The sequence below is a fragment of the Manis javanica genome, chromosome 3 (assembly GCF_040802235.1).
Source record: "Manis javanica isolate MJ-LG chromosome 3, MJ_LKY, whole genome shotgun sequence".
In the NCBI taxonomy this organism is placed as follows: Eukaryota; Metazoa; Chordata; class Mammalia; order Pholidota; family Manidae; genus Manis; species Manis javanica.
The window spans coordinates 99634187-99649744 of NC_133158.1; the positions used below are offsets into that span (position 1 = coordinate 99634187).

Below are 15558 nucleotides of genomic sequence, written 5' to 3' on the forward strand. Positions count from 1 at the left end.
TGAGATAAAGTCTGGGAATCCTAAGCAATTTTCACTGTCAGAGCATATTCAAAGGGGAGAAAGTTTTTCATGTAAAAACTCTACTTGTATGCTGGCTCTTAGTTGATAAGTGTATCTTTTTCTCCATGTAAACATACTTTCAAAGTAGACCTTGCAAAGAAATAGTTCACATTAGACTAGATTCCTTTTTCAATTCACAGAAATATTTCCCGCAAAACAATTCCACTTTGAAATGTCAATATTAGCAGAAAATGTGTAGGTACTATCCTTTATGTATTAATGAATCTCTTACCAATCAATCTATGGACACGCTATCACTGAATGATACCGCTGTGACGTCATAGAAACCTCTTTGAATGATTGCTTACGATTCCCTTATTGGTGAAAATAAAATTATCCCAGAAAGTCAATACACCCAAATAAAGAAAATAATTCTGCTTGTTCTCAAAGTAGATTTAAGAACCACTCTTTGTAGTGAAAATTGTTGAAATCTACACTATGAATTGAATATTTTTCTCTTATTCTCTTAGTGTTACCAATAGGTATTGGCAATGTATTAGATGTTGGTGTCCAAAGTGGATTTTCAAACGTTTCTAAACAAAGAGAAATGAATAGTAAAGATCCAGTAGAATCCAGTTTCCTTGGTTCACATACAAGATGCAATGCCAAATACTGTTGGACCCATCATTTTGATCCAAAATAGCAAAATGGACTCTGTGTTAAAAACTAAATTTTAAATTTTATATGAAAACTACCAGTTTATTTGTTTGCCTGAGCATCAAGAATCCAGACTAATGCAGCAATAAGAGTTAGTAGATACTATCTTGAGGACATATAATTCCAAGAGCAATACATATTGAGTCTGACTCAACAGCAAAATTGACATTGGAACAAATTTTTTAAATAAGTTAGGAAATCTGGCAGTGGGTCTTATGTGAAGATTTATCTCAGATTCTCAAACTTCCATCCTTTATTCATTCTAACTGTATGCTTCCTAAAAAAGAATGCTTATAATGAAATTTTCTTTTAAGAGTTCTACAAAACAACCATTAAGATAAAAAAAAAAGTAGGAAACCATCAGAAATAATCTGGGAATGATTGTTCAAAGTGGGCAAGTATGATTATCCTGTAAAGAGCTTTATTTCATGATTATCTATTAAGCACCGGTAAAATTATTTCTTTGTGGAACCAAAAAATTTAATTTGCAGGAATATTTATTGTCCAATTCTTAAAATCTTTTAACTTTAGTATCTGGCAATATCTTTTATTAACCATAGTACTAGATTTTTATGTTAAATTTAACTTTTTTCTTTTTTCTTTCTTTCTTTCTTTTTTTTTTTTTAGGAGAGCAAGGCAGAGGCTTTTATTTAGAGAGAAAGCTAGAGGACAGAGCTCCTGGCTCAGGCCAGGAGGGGACAAGAGAGCCGCCTAAATTTAACTTTCTTAAATTCAAATGTCATGAAATGAACCAGATAATTTTTTTTAACATTTACAATATGGAGAAACATGAGGTTGATACATTGAAAGAACTTTGATTTATAAAAGAGGAAAAAGGAGCTGTGGTATGCTTTTTTTGTCAAACCATCCTCTTTGGGTCTCAGTATTCTCTAAAAAATTTGTGCATTGTATCAAAACTGTTGCATTATTCCTAAAATTGTGGGTTTCATCCATTTCACACCTTTTTAAATTCTAGCAAAGAATGTCTGTAAAATAAAAATTATAATTTGTCAAAATCAAATGAGCAAAATAAGTATGAAGACTAAAGACAAAGATGTCAAAAGGTGGTTGAAGACATCTAAAGTGCAAAGATTTTGTAAAGTGCACAATTTGTTTCAAAGCTTTAACAGTAAACTGTCTTCCATGATAAATAAAACCAGATATTTCAATGATCATTTACTGAGCTTGTTGTTCTTGTCATCAGATTAAGAATTATGCCCAGATTTGCATATGCGTGTATTGTTTTTGCCACAACGTGCATGATGATTCCGCACCTTTCACCATTGTACCCTCACCTCCTATCCCTGGATTAGCTCTCAAAACTAGTTATTTTTGTGGCTGTAGATTGCTTTCTAAGTGTTAAGTTTTTCATAACTATTTCCTTACAACAGTCAAGGAGTTCGCTCAGGGTGGTTAGTTGGTAACTGTTTGGCAACTGTGATATTAGAATTATGTACTGCATAGGCAAGGATACTTTTGGAGTGTTGTATAGACCATATTTCAGTTATTATCAGATTTCGGGAAATAAACCTTATTTCTCCAGAGCCTAGAAGTAACTGGCCTATGTTTGAATGAATGAAAAAGAGGGAGAATGTCAATATTCATTTATATAATGTTTAGTTAAGAAGAAAAGTACGTTCCAGCATAAGGACTTCTGACAGCCTTTTGCTTAAATCACATCTGACTTTTCTCTTCGGCCAAGTTTATTGCTTGTAAAATTCCTAGAAAGGGAGAGGATCACAGACCTAGAAGGTAGACGGAGCTCGGAACCCAACGCAGTTGTGAGACGTTACGGGGCTTGGAGGAAATGTTTTGATTTGGAGGAGTTCGCAAAGCCAGCGATCCGACAAGTCCCGGGCACGGGGGGAATGCTGCCGAGCGGCCTCAGCCAGGAGCTTCGCGGAGCCAAGGGTAGGCGTCGCGCAACCTGCCGCAAGGGCAGCTCCGAGGCCCGGCCCGCGAGGCGCGCCCTCGCCCCACCCGAGAGCTCCGGGCCGGCGCGGGCTGGGCGGGGCCGGGCTCGGGGGCGGGGCTCCGGGGCAGCCCCACCCCCGCCCCGCCGGCCAGCGGGTCACAATGTAGGGTTAGGGCGGCCGGCGGGCGGGGCTCAGGGAGGAGGAGTCGCCCGGCGGGGCGGGGACAGCGATTGGGGGAGGGGAAGGGAGGAGCAGTCGCGGAGGGAGGAGCAGTCGCGGAGGGAGGAGGACAGCGCCATTCCGGCCGGCCGGCCGCTCCCTCCGTCCATCTCCCTTCCCCGCAGTGGCCGGGGAGCCGCCGGCGGAGCAGCGCGCGAGTGACGCGGCCCGGCCTGTTCGCGCCTCCCGCGCCACGGCTTCCGCCGCCGGCTCCTGGCCCGGGCCACCGCGGGCGAGCGGCGCTGAGGCTGGCCGCGCGAGGTCGTGGGTCCGCCGCCGTGGCCCTCGCAGCCCGCGTCTCGTTGCCAGCCCGCGGTGCCCGCGCACGCCGACCGCCATCGCCTTCGCGCCTGGCTGGCGGGGGCGCTGTCCTCCCCGGCCGTCCGCACCGCTCCCTGGGGATCGGCGGAGTGCGGCAGCCAGGGAGGGCGGAGGCGCGAGGAGCCGGACGCCGGCGCCGCGGGGGCCATGACCGTGGAGCAGAACGTGCTGCAGCAGAGCGCGGCGCAGAAGGTGAGGCGACCCCGCGAGCCGGCGCGGCGCGGCCCGGCTTCTCCCTCCGACGTGCTGCTCTCGCCCTCCTGGTCGGGCGGTCCCGGCCTTCCCCCTTCGCCGCGCGGCCTCCGCCGTCCCGGTCTCCTCCCCCGCTGCCCGGCGCCTTTGGGGGGCGTCGTGCCCAGTGCCGGGCTGCGTGTGGGGAGCGGGGTGTAGTTAGCGGATTTCAGGCCACTTCCTTGCAGATTGTTTCCCTGTAGCAGTCAGTACTGGGTATTTATTGAGAGCGACCTTCACATTCCTACACTCTATACCGCTTCTTAATTAAACTTTATCCTTCTGCTTTAAAAAAAAAAAAAAGAGCCAATTGTCATCCCTTCTGAGCAGTTTTTATTTCGAAGATAGCATTTCAGGACTGCTATTGTGTAAAAAAGGTGTCCACCAGAATTCAATTGCTTGCCTGGCAGGGCAGGTACATTTACTAGGTGGACTCTTGATTCCTTTTTCTTTATCTGTTTCTTTTTCTTTTCCTTTAGAAACTCTCCCTTAGGAAGGGAAGCTTTTCTGGTCATGTTTATTCCAGGAATCTTTTGTTCCCTAAGTTTGACCTTGTTCACCTTTTACTCTTGCATCAGTTTCACATTCAAATTGTCACTCATTTAAGTAAAAAAAAAAAATCTGTGTTGCGGAGCTTCAGATCTTTCATAGTGAATAGTGAGAGATGCTCCTTTTATTCTAGATATTGTTTTCAGAATCTCAGGTGCATTATGATGGCTCGCACCATATCCTGAAGAGTAGTTGACTATGGCTGTGTATATATATATTTGTCATTTGTGTGAAAAGCATTTCATGCAAAAGAGAAACATTGCTTTGGTCGTGTTGGAATTATGGGGATAACTAGGGTTTACTGTCGGGATCTGCTGAAGATGTGTTTGGTTTATCTGGGTGAGTAATGAATGCCCCACCCTGTTGTAGTTTGGGTAGTTACAGCCTACTTGTGCTTGATTTTGGAATAAGGCCTGTTATTCTAAAATGGACTACATATACTCTCAGCATGCTAAGTTTTTGCCTTGAGGTTATCTTTAGAATTTTATGATAGTAGTTGAGGTAATTGAAGAATTTTGGAAAGCAAGGATAGTGCATTGTTATTTTAGGCACTTTGACAAAGTTGTCTCTGGAACTCCTGTGTGTTATTAATTACTGGTAAATTTCGCAGATTATTGCAGATTGAAGTTTGTTTACAGTGAAATAGTTCTAGATTTAATAATGGGAGCTTAAAAAAGTTGGCCTTCTAATCCCCACTATTCAATTTTGAATACCTTATACTTTAGGTTTCGATGTTGAGTGATAAAGTATTAATACTTGGAACAGAATCTCGTGCTCATATACACACTAAGCAGTATTTAATACTTTTGTTATGATTTTTATAGTTCTTTTCAATGTGGAAAGTCAAAGGCTATTTAAAAGTGGGAAACTTAGCTCATTTTTCACATTTCTTTAATTTGAACAAAGGCAAAAAGGTTTTTTTTTAATTGATTTTAACTAAACTTTAGCATAGTATCAAATTATACAGATCTGCGAGGATCAGAGGTTTATACATAAAAATGTAGAATCAAGAATCCAATTACTGAATGATCTTGGCGGTCAAGTCTCTCCCTGTTTACATAAAGGGAGTAGTTGTTAATCCAAAATAGTGTGTGTTAGATCATTTCTTTGATACTAGGGACATTTTTTTAGAGCAATATAATCCATTTATTTTTATACTTCTATCATAGTATTATGTTTTTCAAAAAGAAAGGCTTTATATGTTTCTGTGCTTTACACATTAATATGCCATTATTTGTTATTCGTGTTAGAACTATTTAAAAAAATATTTGTATGGTATAAATACTTTGAACCATTTGCTTCAAATAAATTGGTAGACTTTAATCTACCAAGCCAGTAACTAGGAAGTGAACTTGAGGCTAGTAACTAGGAAGTGAATTTCAATCTTTAGAGGAAACAAAAGTGAAACTTTTGTTTTCACTTACAAACCTAATGAATTATCAGTAAAAGGAGAGGTGCCTGGTGCATATTGCATAACAAAGATTTTAGTTTATTTTCTGTTCTCCTAAGACACATTGTGTCTATGCACACACACACACACACACACACACACACACACACACACACACACACACATATAATGCAAATAGTTATATTTTAGCTTGAACAGTTTCTTATATTTTCAAGATTGTTTTTTCTTCCACAAAGATGTATGATTAGTAATCTTTTTTTTTTAAAAAGAGCACAGCACAAAACTTTTATAGGCCTTTTGTTCACCTACGAAGTAACTTGTCACAGTATAATAAGAAGCAAGGAGCTGTGTTTTCCTCTGATGTGGTTTGTACTTGATTACTGAAGTTTGGCCAGCGCAGGAAGTTATGAGATATAAAATTGCAGAGAGTTGATTTTCTGAGGTTTAGATGATAGAGGTGAGGTGAAATTGGTGGCAGATAAGCTGCAATTAAATTCCTTTGTAATTTTGGTCTTGAATTTGTATCTTCAACCTCTGTGCTTGATACTTACCTTACTGTAGGATTTAGTAGGATTTCCATATATGGTAATGACTGATAAATTTAATTTTTAAAAATTTTCATCTGAGTTTCCATTTACTAGTGCTGTTTTCCCCATTCATTTTTGATGGATTGATTGAGTTTTCATTGTATCACCTCCCCCACCATTGCCTCTTAAATCCTCTAATGTGTTGGAAATACTTTCTCATTTCTGCTCTTTTATATTTAAGCAAATTTATCTAAACATGTATTTTTCTGATAGTATCAGAAATTAATAATGAGTTTTTTCCTCCTTCCCTTTGCCCCCGGTAAGACTTTTTTAGCATATTTTTATTTACAGCATTACTGATTTTGTTGGGATGATACAGAATTATAAGTAATGACACTTAAAATTTCTTAAGGTATACCTTATATCAGAAATATTATTTGTCTTAATTTATAGCTAATTAGTTTGTAAAAATTAAGTGTTTAATTTTAACTATATGTTTTTCGGTATAGAATAATACTATTTGATGTTACTCTACCTTTTCTTTTGTAAATAAGTAAACTCTGTAAGCTCATAAGATTTCCTCTTTGGTTTCAGAATACAGAAATTTCGTGTGTGAGTTTGAGGGTGTGTGTGTATATATCATTTAACAGTCTTGCTTAGGATTTTTGATCTAAAAACTTTAGTATTCTTAGCACAAACATACGTATTTTAAAATTGTTGCTTCTACTGTATTTTTTCTCCTCAGTAATTACATTATTTTAATATTAGATAACTATTGCTTCAAATTTTTTTTTGACTTTTTAAAAATTTTGTTATCATTAATCTACAATTACATGAAGACCATTATGTTTACTAGGCTCTCCCCTACCCTGTCCCCCCACAAACCCATTACAGTCACTGTCCATCAGCATAGTAAGATGTTGTAGAATCATTACTTGTCTTCTCTGTGTTGCACAGCCCTCCCCTTTCCCCCACCCCCCACATTATACATGCTAATCATAATACCCCCTTTCTTCTTCCCCACCCTTATCCCTCTCTACCCTCCCATTCTCCCCAGTCTCTTTCCCTTTGGTAACTGTTAGTCCATTCTTGGGTTCTGTGATTTTGCTGCTGCTTTGTTCCTTCAGTTTTCCTTTTGTTCTTATACTCCACAGATGAGTGAAATCATTTGGTATTTGTCTTTCTCTGCTTGGCTTATTTCACTGAGCATAATACCTCTAGCTCCATCCATGTTGTTGCAAATGGTAGGATTTGTTTTCTTCTTACGGCTGAATAATATTCCATTGTGTATATGTACCACATCTTTTTTATCCATTCATCTACTGATGGACACTTAGGTTGCTTCCATTTTTTGGCTATTGTAAATAGTGCTGCAATAAACATAGGGGTGCATCTGTCTTTTTCAAACTGGAGTGCTGCATCCTTAGGGTAAATTCCTAGAAGTGGAACTCCTGAGTCAGATGGTAAGTCTGTTTTGAGCATTTTGAGGAACCTCCATATTGCTTTCCACAATGGTTGAACTAATTTACATTCCCACCAGCAGTGTAGGAGGGTTCCCCTTTCTTCACAACCTCGCCAACATTTGTTGTTTGTCTTTTGGATGGTGGCGATCCTTACTGGTGTGAGGTGATATCTGATCGTGGTTTTAATTTGCATTTCTCTGATGATTACCGATGTGGAAGATCTTTTCATGTACCTGTTAGCCTTCTGGATTTCTTCTTTGGTGAACTATTCAGCTCCTCTGCCCATTTTTTAATTGGATTATTTGCTTTTTGTTTGTTGAGGAGTGGGAGCTCTTTATATATTTTGGATGTCAATCCTTTATAGGATATGTCATTTATAAATATATTCTCCCATACTGTAGGATACCTTTTTGTTCTATTGATGGTGTCCTTTGCTGTACAGAAGCTTTTTAGCTTGATATAGTCCCACTTGTTCATTTTTGCTTTTGTTTTCCTTACCCGGGGAGATACATTCATGAAGAAGTCACTCATGTTTATGTCCAAGAGATTTTTTCCTATGTTTTTTTCTAAGAGTTTTATGGTTTCATGACTTACATTCAGGTCTTTGATCCATTTTGAATTTACTTTTGTGTATGGGGTTAGACAGTGATCCAGTTTCATTCTCTTACATGTAGCTGTCCAGTTTTGCCAGCACCATCTGTTGAAGAGACTGTCATTTCCCCATTGTATGTCCATGGCTCCTTTATCAAATATTAATTGACCATATATGTTTGGGTTAATGTCTGCAGTCTCTAATCTGTTCCACTAGTCTGTGCCTCTGTTCTTGTGCCAGTACCAAATTGTCTTGATTACTATGGCTTTGTAGTATAGCTTGAAGTTGGGGAGTGAGATCCCCACCACTTTATTCTTCTTTCTCAGGATTGTTTTGGCTATTCGGGGTCTTTGGTGTTTCCATATGAATTTTTGAATATTGTTCCAGTTCGTTGAAGAATGTTGTTGGTAATTTGATAGGGATTGCAACGAATCTGTATATTGCTTTGGGCAGGATGGCCATTTTGACGATATTAATTCTTCCTAGCCAGGAGCATGGGATGAGTTTCCATTTGTTAGTGACCTCTTTAATTTCTCTTAAGAGTGTCTTATAGTTTTCAGGGTATAGGTCTTTCACGTCTTTGGTTAGGTTTATTCCTAGGTATTTTATTCTTTTTGATGCTATTGTGAATGGAATTGTTTTCCTGATTTCTCTTTCTATTGGCTCATTGTTAGTGTATAGGAAAGCCACATATTTCTGTGTGTTAATTTTGTATCCTGCAACTTTACTGTATTCCGATATCAGTTCTAGTAGTTTTGGAGTGGAGTCTTTAGGGTTTTTTATGTACAATATCATGTCATCTGCAAATAGTGACAGTTTAACTTCTTCTTTACCAATCTGGATTCCTTGTATTTCTTTGTTTTGTCTAATTGCCGTGGCTAGGACCTCCAGTACTATGTTAAATAACAGTGGGGAGAGTGGGCATCCCTGTCTTGTTCCCGATTGCAGAGGAAAAGCTTTCAGCTTCTCGCTGTTCAATATGATGTTGGCTGTGCGTTTATCATATATGGCCTTTATTATGTTGAGGTACTTGCCCTCTATACCCATTTTGCTGAGAGTTTTTATCATGAATGGATGTTGAATTTTGTCAAATGCTTTTTCAGCATCTATGGAGATGATCATGTGGTTTTTGTCTTTCTTTTTGTTGATGTGGTGGATGATGTTGATGGATTTTCAAATGTTGTACCATCCTTGCATCCCTGGGATGAATCCCACTTGGTCGTGGTGTATGATCCTTTTGATATATTTTTGAATTCGGTATGCTAATGTTTTGTTGAGTATTTTTGCATCTACGTTCATCAGGGATAGTGGTCTGTAGTTTTCTTTTTTTGGTGGGGTCTTTGCCTGGTTTTGGTATTAGGGTGATGTTGGCTTCATAGAATGAGTTTGGGAGTATTCCCTCTTGTATTTTTTGGAAAACTTTAAGGAGAATGGCTATTATGTCTTCTCTGTATGTCTGATAAAATTCCGAGGTAAATCCATCTGGCCCAGGTGTTTTTTCTTGGGTAGTTTTTTGATTACCGCTTCAATTTCTTTGCTGGTAATTGGTTTGTTTAGATTTTGTGTTTCTTCCTTGGTCAGTTTTGGAAGGTTGTATTTTTCTAGGAAGGTGTCCATTTCTCCTAGGTTTTCCAGCTACTTAGCATATAGGTTTTCATAGTAGTCTTTAATAATTCTTTGTATTTCCTTTGGGTCTGTCGTGATGTTTCCTTTCTCATTTTTGATTCTGTTGATGTGTGTTGATTCTCTTTTAATAAGTCTGGCTAGAGGTCTATCTATTTTGTTTATTTTCTCGAAGAACCAGCTCTTGGTTTCATTGATTTTTGCTATTATTTTATTCTTCGCAATTTTATTTATTTCTTCTCTGATCTTTATTATGTCGCTCCTTCTGCTGACCTTAGGCCTCAATTGTTCTTCTTTTTCCAATTTTGATAATTGTGACATTAGACTATTCATTTGGTTTTGTACTTCCTTCTTTAAATATGCCTGGATTGCTATATACTTTCCTCTTAAGACTGCTTTCGCTGTGTCCCATAGAAGTTGGGGCTTTGTGTTGTGGTTGTCATATATTTCCATATATTGCTGGATCTCCATTTTAATTTGGTCGTTGATCCATTGACTATTTAGAAGCGTGTTGTTAAGCCTCCATGTGTTTGTGAGCCTTTTTGCTTTCTTGGTACAATTTATTTCTAGTTTTATACCTTTGTGGTCTGAAAAGTTGGTTGGTAGGATTTTAATCTTTTGGAATTTACTGAGGCTCTTTTTTTGGCCTAGTATGTGGTCTGTTCTGGAGAATGTTCCATGTGTACTTGAGAAGAATGTGTATCCTGTTGCTTTTGGGTGTAGAGTTCTGTAGATGTCTATTAGGTCCATCTGTTCTAGTGTGTTGTTCAGTGCCTCTGTGTCCTTACTTATTTTCTGTCTGGTGGATCTGTCCTTTGGAGTAAATGGTGTGTTGAAGTGTCCTAAAATGAATGTATTGCAGTCTATTTCCTCCTTTAGTTCTGTTAGTATTTGTTTCACATATGCTGGTGCTCCTGTGTTGCGTGCATATATATTTATAATGGTTATATCCTCTTGTTGGACTGAGCCCTTTATCATTATGTAATATCCTTCTTTATCTCTTCTTACTTTCTTTGTTTTGAAGTCTATTTTGTCTGATACTAGTACTGCAACTTCTGTTTTTTTCTCCCTATTTTTTGCATGAAATATCTTTTTCTATCCCTTGACTTTTGGTCTGTGCATGTCTTTGGGTTTGAGGTGAGTTTCTTGTAAGCAGCATATAGATGGGTCTTTTTTTTTTTTATCCATTCTGTGGCTCTATGTCTTTTGATTTGTGCATTCAGTCCATTTACATTTAGGGTGATTATCGATAGGTATGTACTTATTGCCATTTCAGGCTTTAGATTCGTGGTTACCAAAGATTCCAGATTACTTTCCTTACTATCTAAGAGTTTAAGTTAACTCACTTAGTGTGCTGTTATAAACACAATCTAAAGGTTCTTTTCTATGTCTCCTCCTTTTTCTTCCTCCTTCATTCTTTATATATTAGGTATCAAATTCTGTACTTTTTGTCTATCCCTTGATTGACTTGGGGGTAGTCAATTTAATTATGCATTTGCCTTGCAATTAGCTGCTCCACCGTCCCTACTGTTGATTTTACTACCTCTGGTGACAGCTATCCAACCCTAGGAACACTGCCATCTATAGAAGTCCCTCCAAAATAGACTGCAGAGATGGTTTGTGGGAGGCAAACTCTCTCAGCTTTTGCTTATCTGGAAATTGTTTAATCCCTCCTTCAAATTTAAATGATAATCTTGCAGGATAAAGTAATCTTGGTTCCAGGCCCTTCTGCTTCATGGCATTTAATACATTATGCCACTCCCTTCTGGCCTGTAAGGTTTCTGCTGAGAAGTCTGATGTTAGCCTGATGGGCTTTCCTTTGTATGTGATCTTATTTCTGCCTCTGGCTGCTTTTAACAGTCTGTCCTTATCCTTTATCTTTCCCATTTTAATTACTATGTGTCTTGCTGTTGTCTTCCTTGGGTCCCTTGTATTGGGAGATCTGTGGATCTCCATGGCCTGAGAGACTATGTCCTTCCCCAGATTGGGGAAGTTTTCAGCAACTACCTCCTCATAGACACTTTCTATCCCTTTCTCTCTTCTTCTTCTGGTATCCCTATAATGCGAATATTGTTCTGCTTGGAGTGGTCACACAGTTCTCTCAATATTCTTTCATTTTTAGAGATCCTTTTTTCTCTCTGTGTTTTAGCTTCTTTGTATTCCTCTTCTCTATTTCTATTTCATTTATTGTCTCTTCCACTGTATCCAACCTGCTTTTAATACCCTCCATCGTGTTCTTTAACGATTGGATCTCTGACCTGAATTCATTCCTGAGTTCTTGGATGTCTTTCCGTACCTCCATTAGGATGTTGATTATTTTTATTTTGAACTCCCTTTCAGGAAGAGACACAAGGTCCATATCATTTAAATCTTTCTCGGGAGTTGTATTAACAATTTTACTCTGGACAAGGTTCCTTTGGCGTTTTATGTTTGTATATGGTGCCCTCTAGTGTCCAGAAGCTCTATTCTGGAGCTGCTGAGCCCCTGAAGCAATGTCGGGGGTCGCAGGGGAGCGGTTCTGGTGCCTGGGGGTAGGAAAGAGCTGTTCCCCCCTGCTGGATGCTGTGCCTGTCTCCACTGCCTGATCCAGTGGGCCGTTCACACAGGTATAAATTTTTGTCCCAGAGCTGCCGGATATGGATCCCTGCTTTCCACAAGCAGCTGGAATCCCAGTCTCCCCAGGAACTCTGCCTGTATTAACTTTCCAACCCAGTAGTCATACGAGTCTCATGAAAGCACCATGAAATGTAGGTTTGTGCTCCCAGAGCAGATCTCCGTAGCTAGGTATTCAGCAGTCCCAAGCCTTCCACTTTCTCCCTGCTCTGTTTCTATTTCTCCTGCCGGTGAGCTGGGGTGGGGGAGGGGCTCGGGTCCCACGGAGCCACAGCTCTGGTACGTTACCCCATTAGCTGAGGTCTCTTTTCTCCAGGTGTGTACAGTCTGATGCCATCCTCTTTCCTGTTGCTCTCTCAAGATTAGTTGTGCCAATTAAATTTTCTAATTATATCCAGTTTTAGGAGGAAGCCTCTGTATCTCCTCTCACGCTGCCATCTTTTTTAATCAAATTTTATTTTATAATTTTTTCTCTCTTTTTGTCTTATGTGCTCTGATTACTTTTTAGTTTGTTAAGATTATTATTTCTGTAATTCCAATTCTATATTTACTACCTCAGTAGGTGGTCAAATACTATTTTTGGGTTTTTTTTTAAATAAACATTTTTAGTTGATTCCAAAGTGGATATAATGAATTAATCATAAACATTAGTTCATGATTAGCTGTCCATGTAAATATGTTTTCATTTATGTAATTATTTTTAATAAGTAATCAATAATTTAACAATAAATGATTTTAACACATGAACCCACTACTTAAAAGCTAGAAGTTAAAAAATAACCCATATTTAACCATATAGTCCCCTCATCTCATCTATTTCCATTTGAGAATGTAATCACCTTGAATCCTCTTTTGATTCTCCCTTGGATTACCTTTTTATTGAATCTCTATGAATTCTTGAAAGTATATATTTTTAATATTTAGTTGTTTTAACTTTAGGAAGGTTTTCTTCCACAATATCTAAAAGTTATTCACCTAGCATTTATACCAAGAGTTTTAAAGTTATATTTGCAACATATAGACTGTATTCCATTTGTGCTTAATTTTTGTGCTTGGTGTGAGGTAGGGATCCAGTTTAATTTTTATTGTACAGTACATAAAATTTTTTTATTGCTAATCTAACTGAAAAGTTAATGCTTTCCCCCACTGAAGTGACATGTGATCACTCATATAAAAAAGCTTTATGTAAAATGCTTTTTTCCTCTCTGTGCTATTTTGTTCCATCATTCATTCTGTGAGTACTGTCTTGTCTTCATTGCTATAACATCATAGTAATTTCTAGTGCTGGAAAAGGAAGCTTGCTCCTCTTCTTCCAAGATGTCTTGCATGTTATTTTTCCTTAGAAATTTTAGAATAATCTCACCAACTTCTCTGAAAAACTTTTGAGTTTTTTATTAATTTCATTGATCTATAGCCAAATTTTGGATCATTAACACTTTTATTATACTAAGTCTTTCCATGAATAGGGTAGATTTTTTTACTTAGGCTTCTTTAGTATCTCTTATTCACTTTATAATTTTACCTGTAGAATTCTTATACATCTTTTGTCCTAGATAGTTGATAATTCCTGATAGCAATTATATGTGGCACTTTAAAATATTTGTTACTGATGTGTACAAATGCACCTGGCTTTTGAATATTCAGCTTGCTAAACTTTTCTATTTTAATATTTTTCCAGAGATGATTTTGTTTTTTCTATGTAAAAGATTATGTCATGAATAAATCATGAGTTTTATTTATTTCCAATTTTTATGCCTGAAATTTCATTTTTTATGGTTGTACTAGGTAAGACCTCTAATAAATGTTGATTAGAAGGAATGATAGTGGATATTGTTTTATTGCTGGTTTTAGAGGGCAGGTTCCTATGTTGAGACCTAATGTACTTCTAGTATTTACATGTGTTAGTAGTATGGGCTTATATGTTATAAAGAGGGTTCTGCTTTTAAAGAACTAAAGGATATTATAGTAATTTAAATTTTGATGCTTGCATGTACTTTTTCCTTTGAGTCCTGGTGATGCTTGTGAAAGTTTTTACTCCAGGAATCTGGGGTGGCGGTTGCGGGGAGATAGATGGTTTGTCAGCCACTTCTTTGTCATCCGAGGTCCTATAAAGTACAGGAAATGCACTTCTTTTTTTTTTTTTTCCTTATCATAGGCTTTCCCTTGTCTCTTCCTCCAGAGTCCATTCCACAATTATTTATTTCTGCACAGATGTGCATAGAGTAGGGGTAGTTATAAGAGTCTTTCTTCTCCTTACATTACACACATTGTTTCTCTCCAATGTTGAGTAAGTGCCATAAGCACTGACTGCAGCAGTGACCTGCCTTGTTGCTGCAAATATAAGTGGTGAGTATGGTATCACAACTCATAATCATCATTGATTTATTTATATTATATGTGAAAGACCAAATTTGGTTTGTGAAAGCCAGTTTTGGAATGTCATTATGCAGTGTGGGTAAGTACATGACACGAAAGTTGAATTTATAAAATGACCCTTATTAATTTTCAAGAATATGCTCCTTGTCATGATATTTTGTTTTGTGAATGTAGTAAGTTTTCGGTTGTCTCCTTTTATCTCCCTTGATTAACTGTTTCAGTGCAGTCTATCTGCTTTATTTTTAGTCTTGGTCTTTGAGCCACTAAATATTTAAAAATGTTCAGCAGTGATTTCCTTGTTTCTTCAGCCTTGTTGGTATAGGTTTAGATCAGAGTTTCTTACCATGTGATTTGTGGACTACCTTAATTTCCTGTGGTGCTTGCTAAAAATGTAAAATTCTGTGCCTTACTCCAGACCCGTTGTTCCACGACTCTAAGGGTTGGCTGTGGCATTTTTCACAAGAATTCTAAATGGTCTTCTGCACTTAAAGTTTGAGGACCACTAGTTGAAATTAGTTAGGATCCTTAAAGGTGAAAATTGACAGCGTGGTCTCCCAGGGTGTGAATTACTCCATACACTGAGTTTAACATGGGAGCAGAGTCTCTTTGAATACAGAGGCTTTCTTATGTTCCAGTGTTTCTCCCCATTGGTGCACTGACATGCTTATGTTGTAAAGGAAATGTCTCTTCCCTCAGGCTTTATGGCCAACGTTTCTATGGAATCCTAAAGCTTAGGTTCATAGTTGGGACACCTGTCACCCTAATCCCAGTAGGGCAAATTTAGTTTTCATTTTATTCACTGAATCACACATCAGGGAGTTGGGAAACAATTATGTGTATGCTAAGGTTGCAGTCTTCCTGTTACTCTTGTTTTTGGGGTGTGTGTGTGCTGAATCATTTCTGAAAGATCTTTTGTATGTATGTGTGTGAAACATAGCATATGAAAACTTACTGTACCTTAAAAAATACAGCAAGATTATACTATCCTCTACGTGAACTA

The 15558-nt window shown here is 38.2% G+C and overlaps 1 protein-coding gene across 8 annotated transcripts in view; it reads left to right on the plus strand.

The window, feature by feature from the left end:
* The first annotated feature begins 2967 nt into the window (after nt 1-2967).
* Nucleotides 2968-15558, plus strand: part of USP25 (ubiquitin specific peptidase 25) — a 149298-nt gene continuing 136707 nt past the window's right edge. For 3 of the 8 annotated variants that reach the window (XM_037012640.2, XM_037012641.2, XM_073231834.1), the window contains exon 1: nt 2968-3365. In XM_037012640.2, coding sequence (XP_036868535.2) covers nt 3321-3365 — 45 coding nt within the window. In that variant the 5' untranslated portion in view covers nt 2968-3320. The remainder of the gene's footprint in view (nt 3366-15558) is intronic. The other 5 variants (XM_037012644.2, XM_073231835.1, XM_037012646.2 and 2 more) reach the window with 2 other exon arrangements.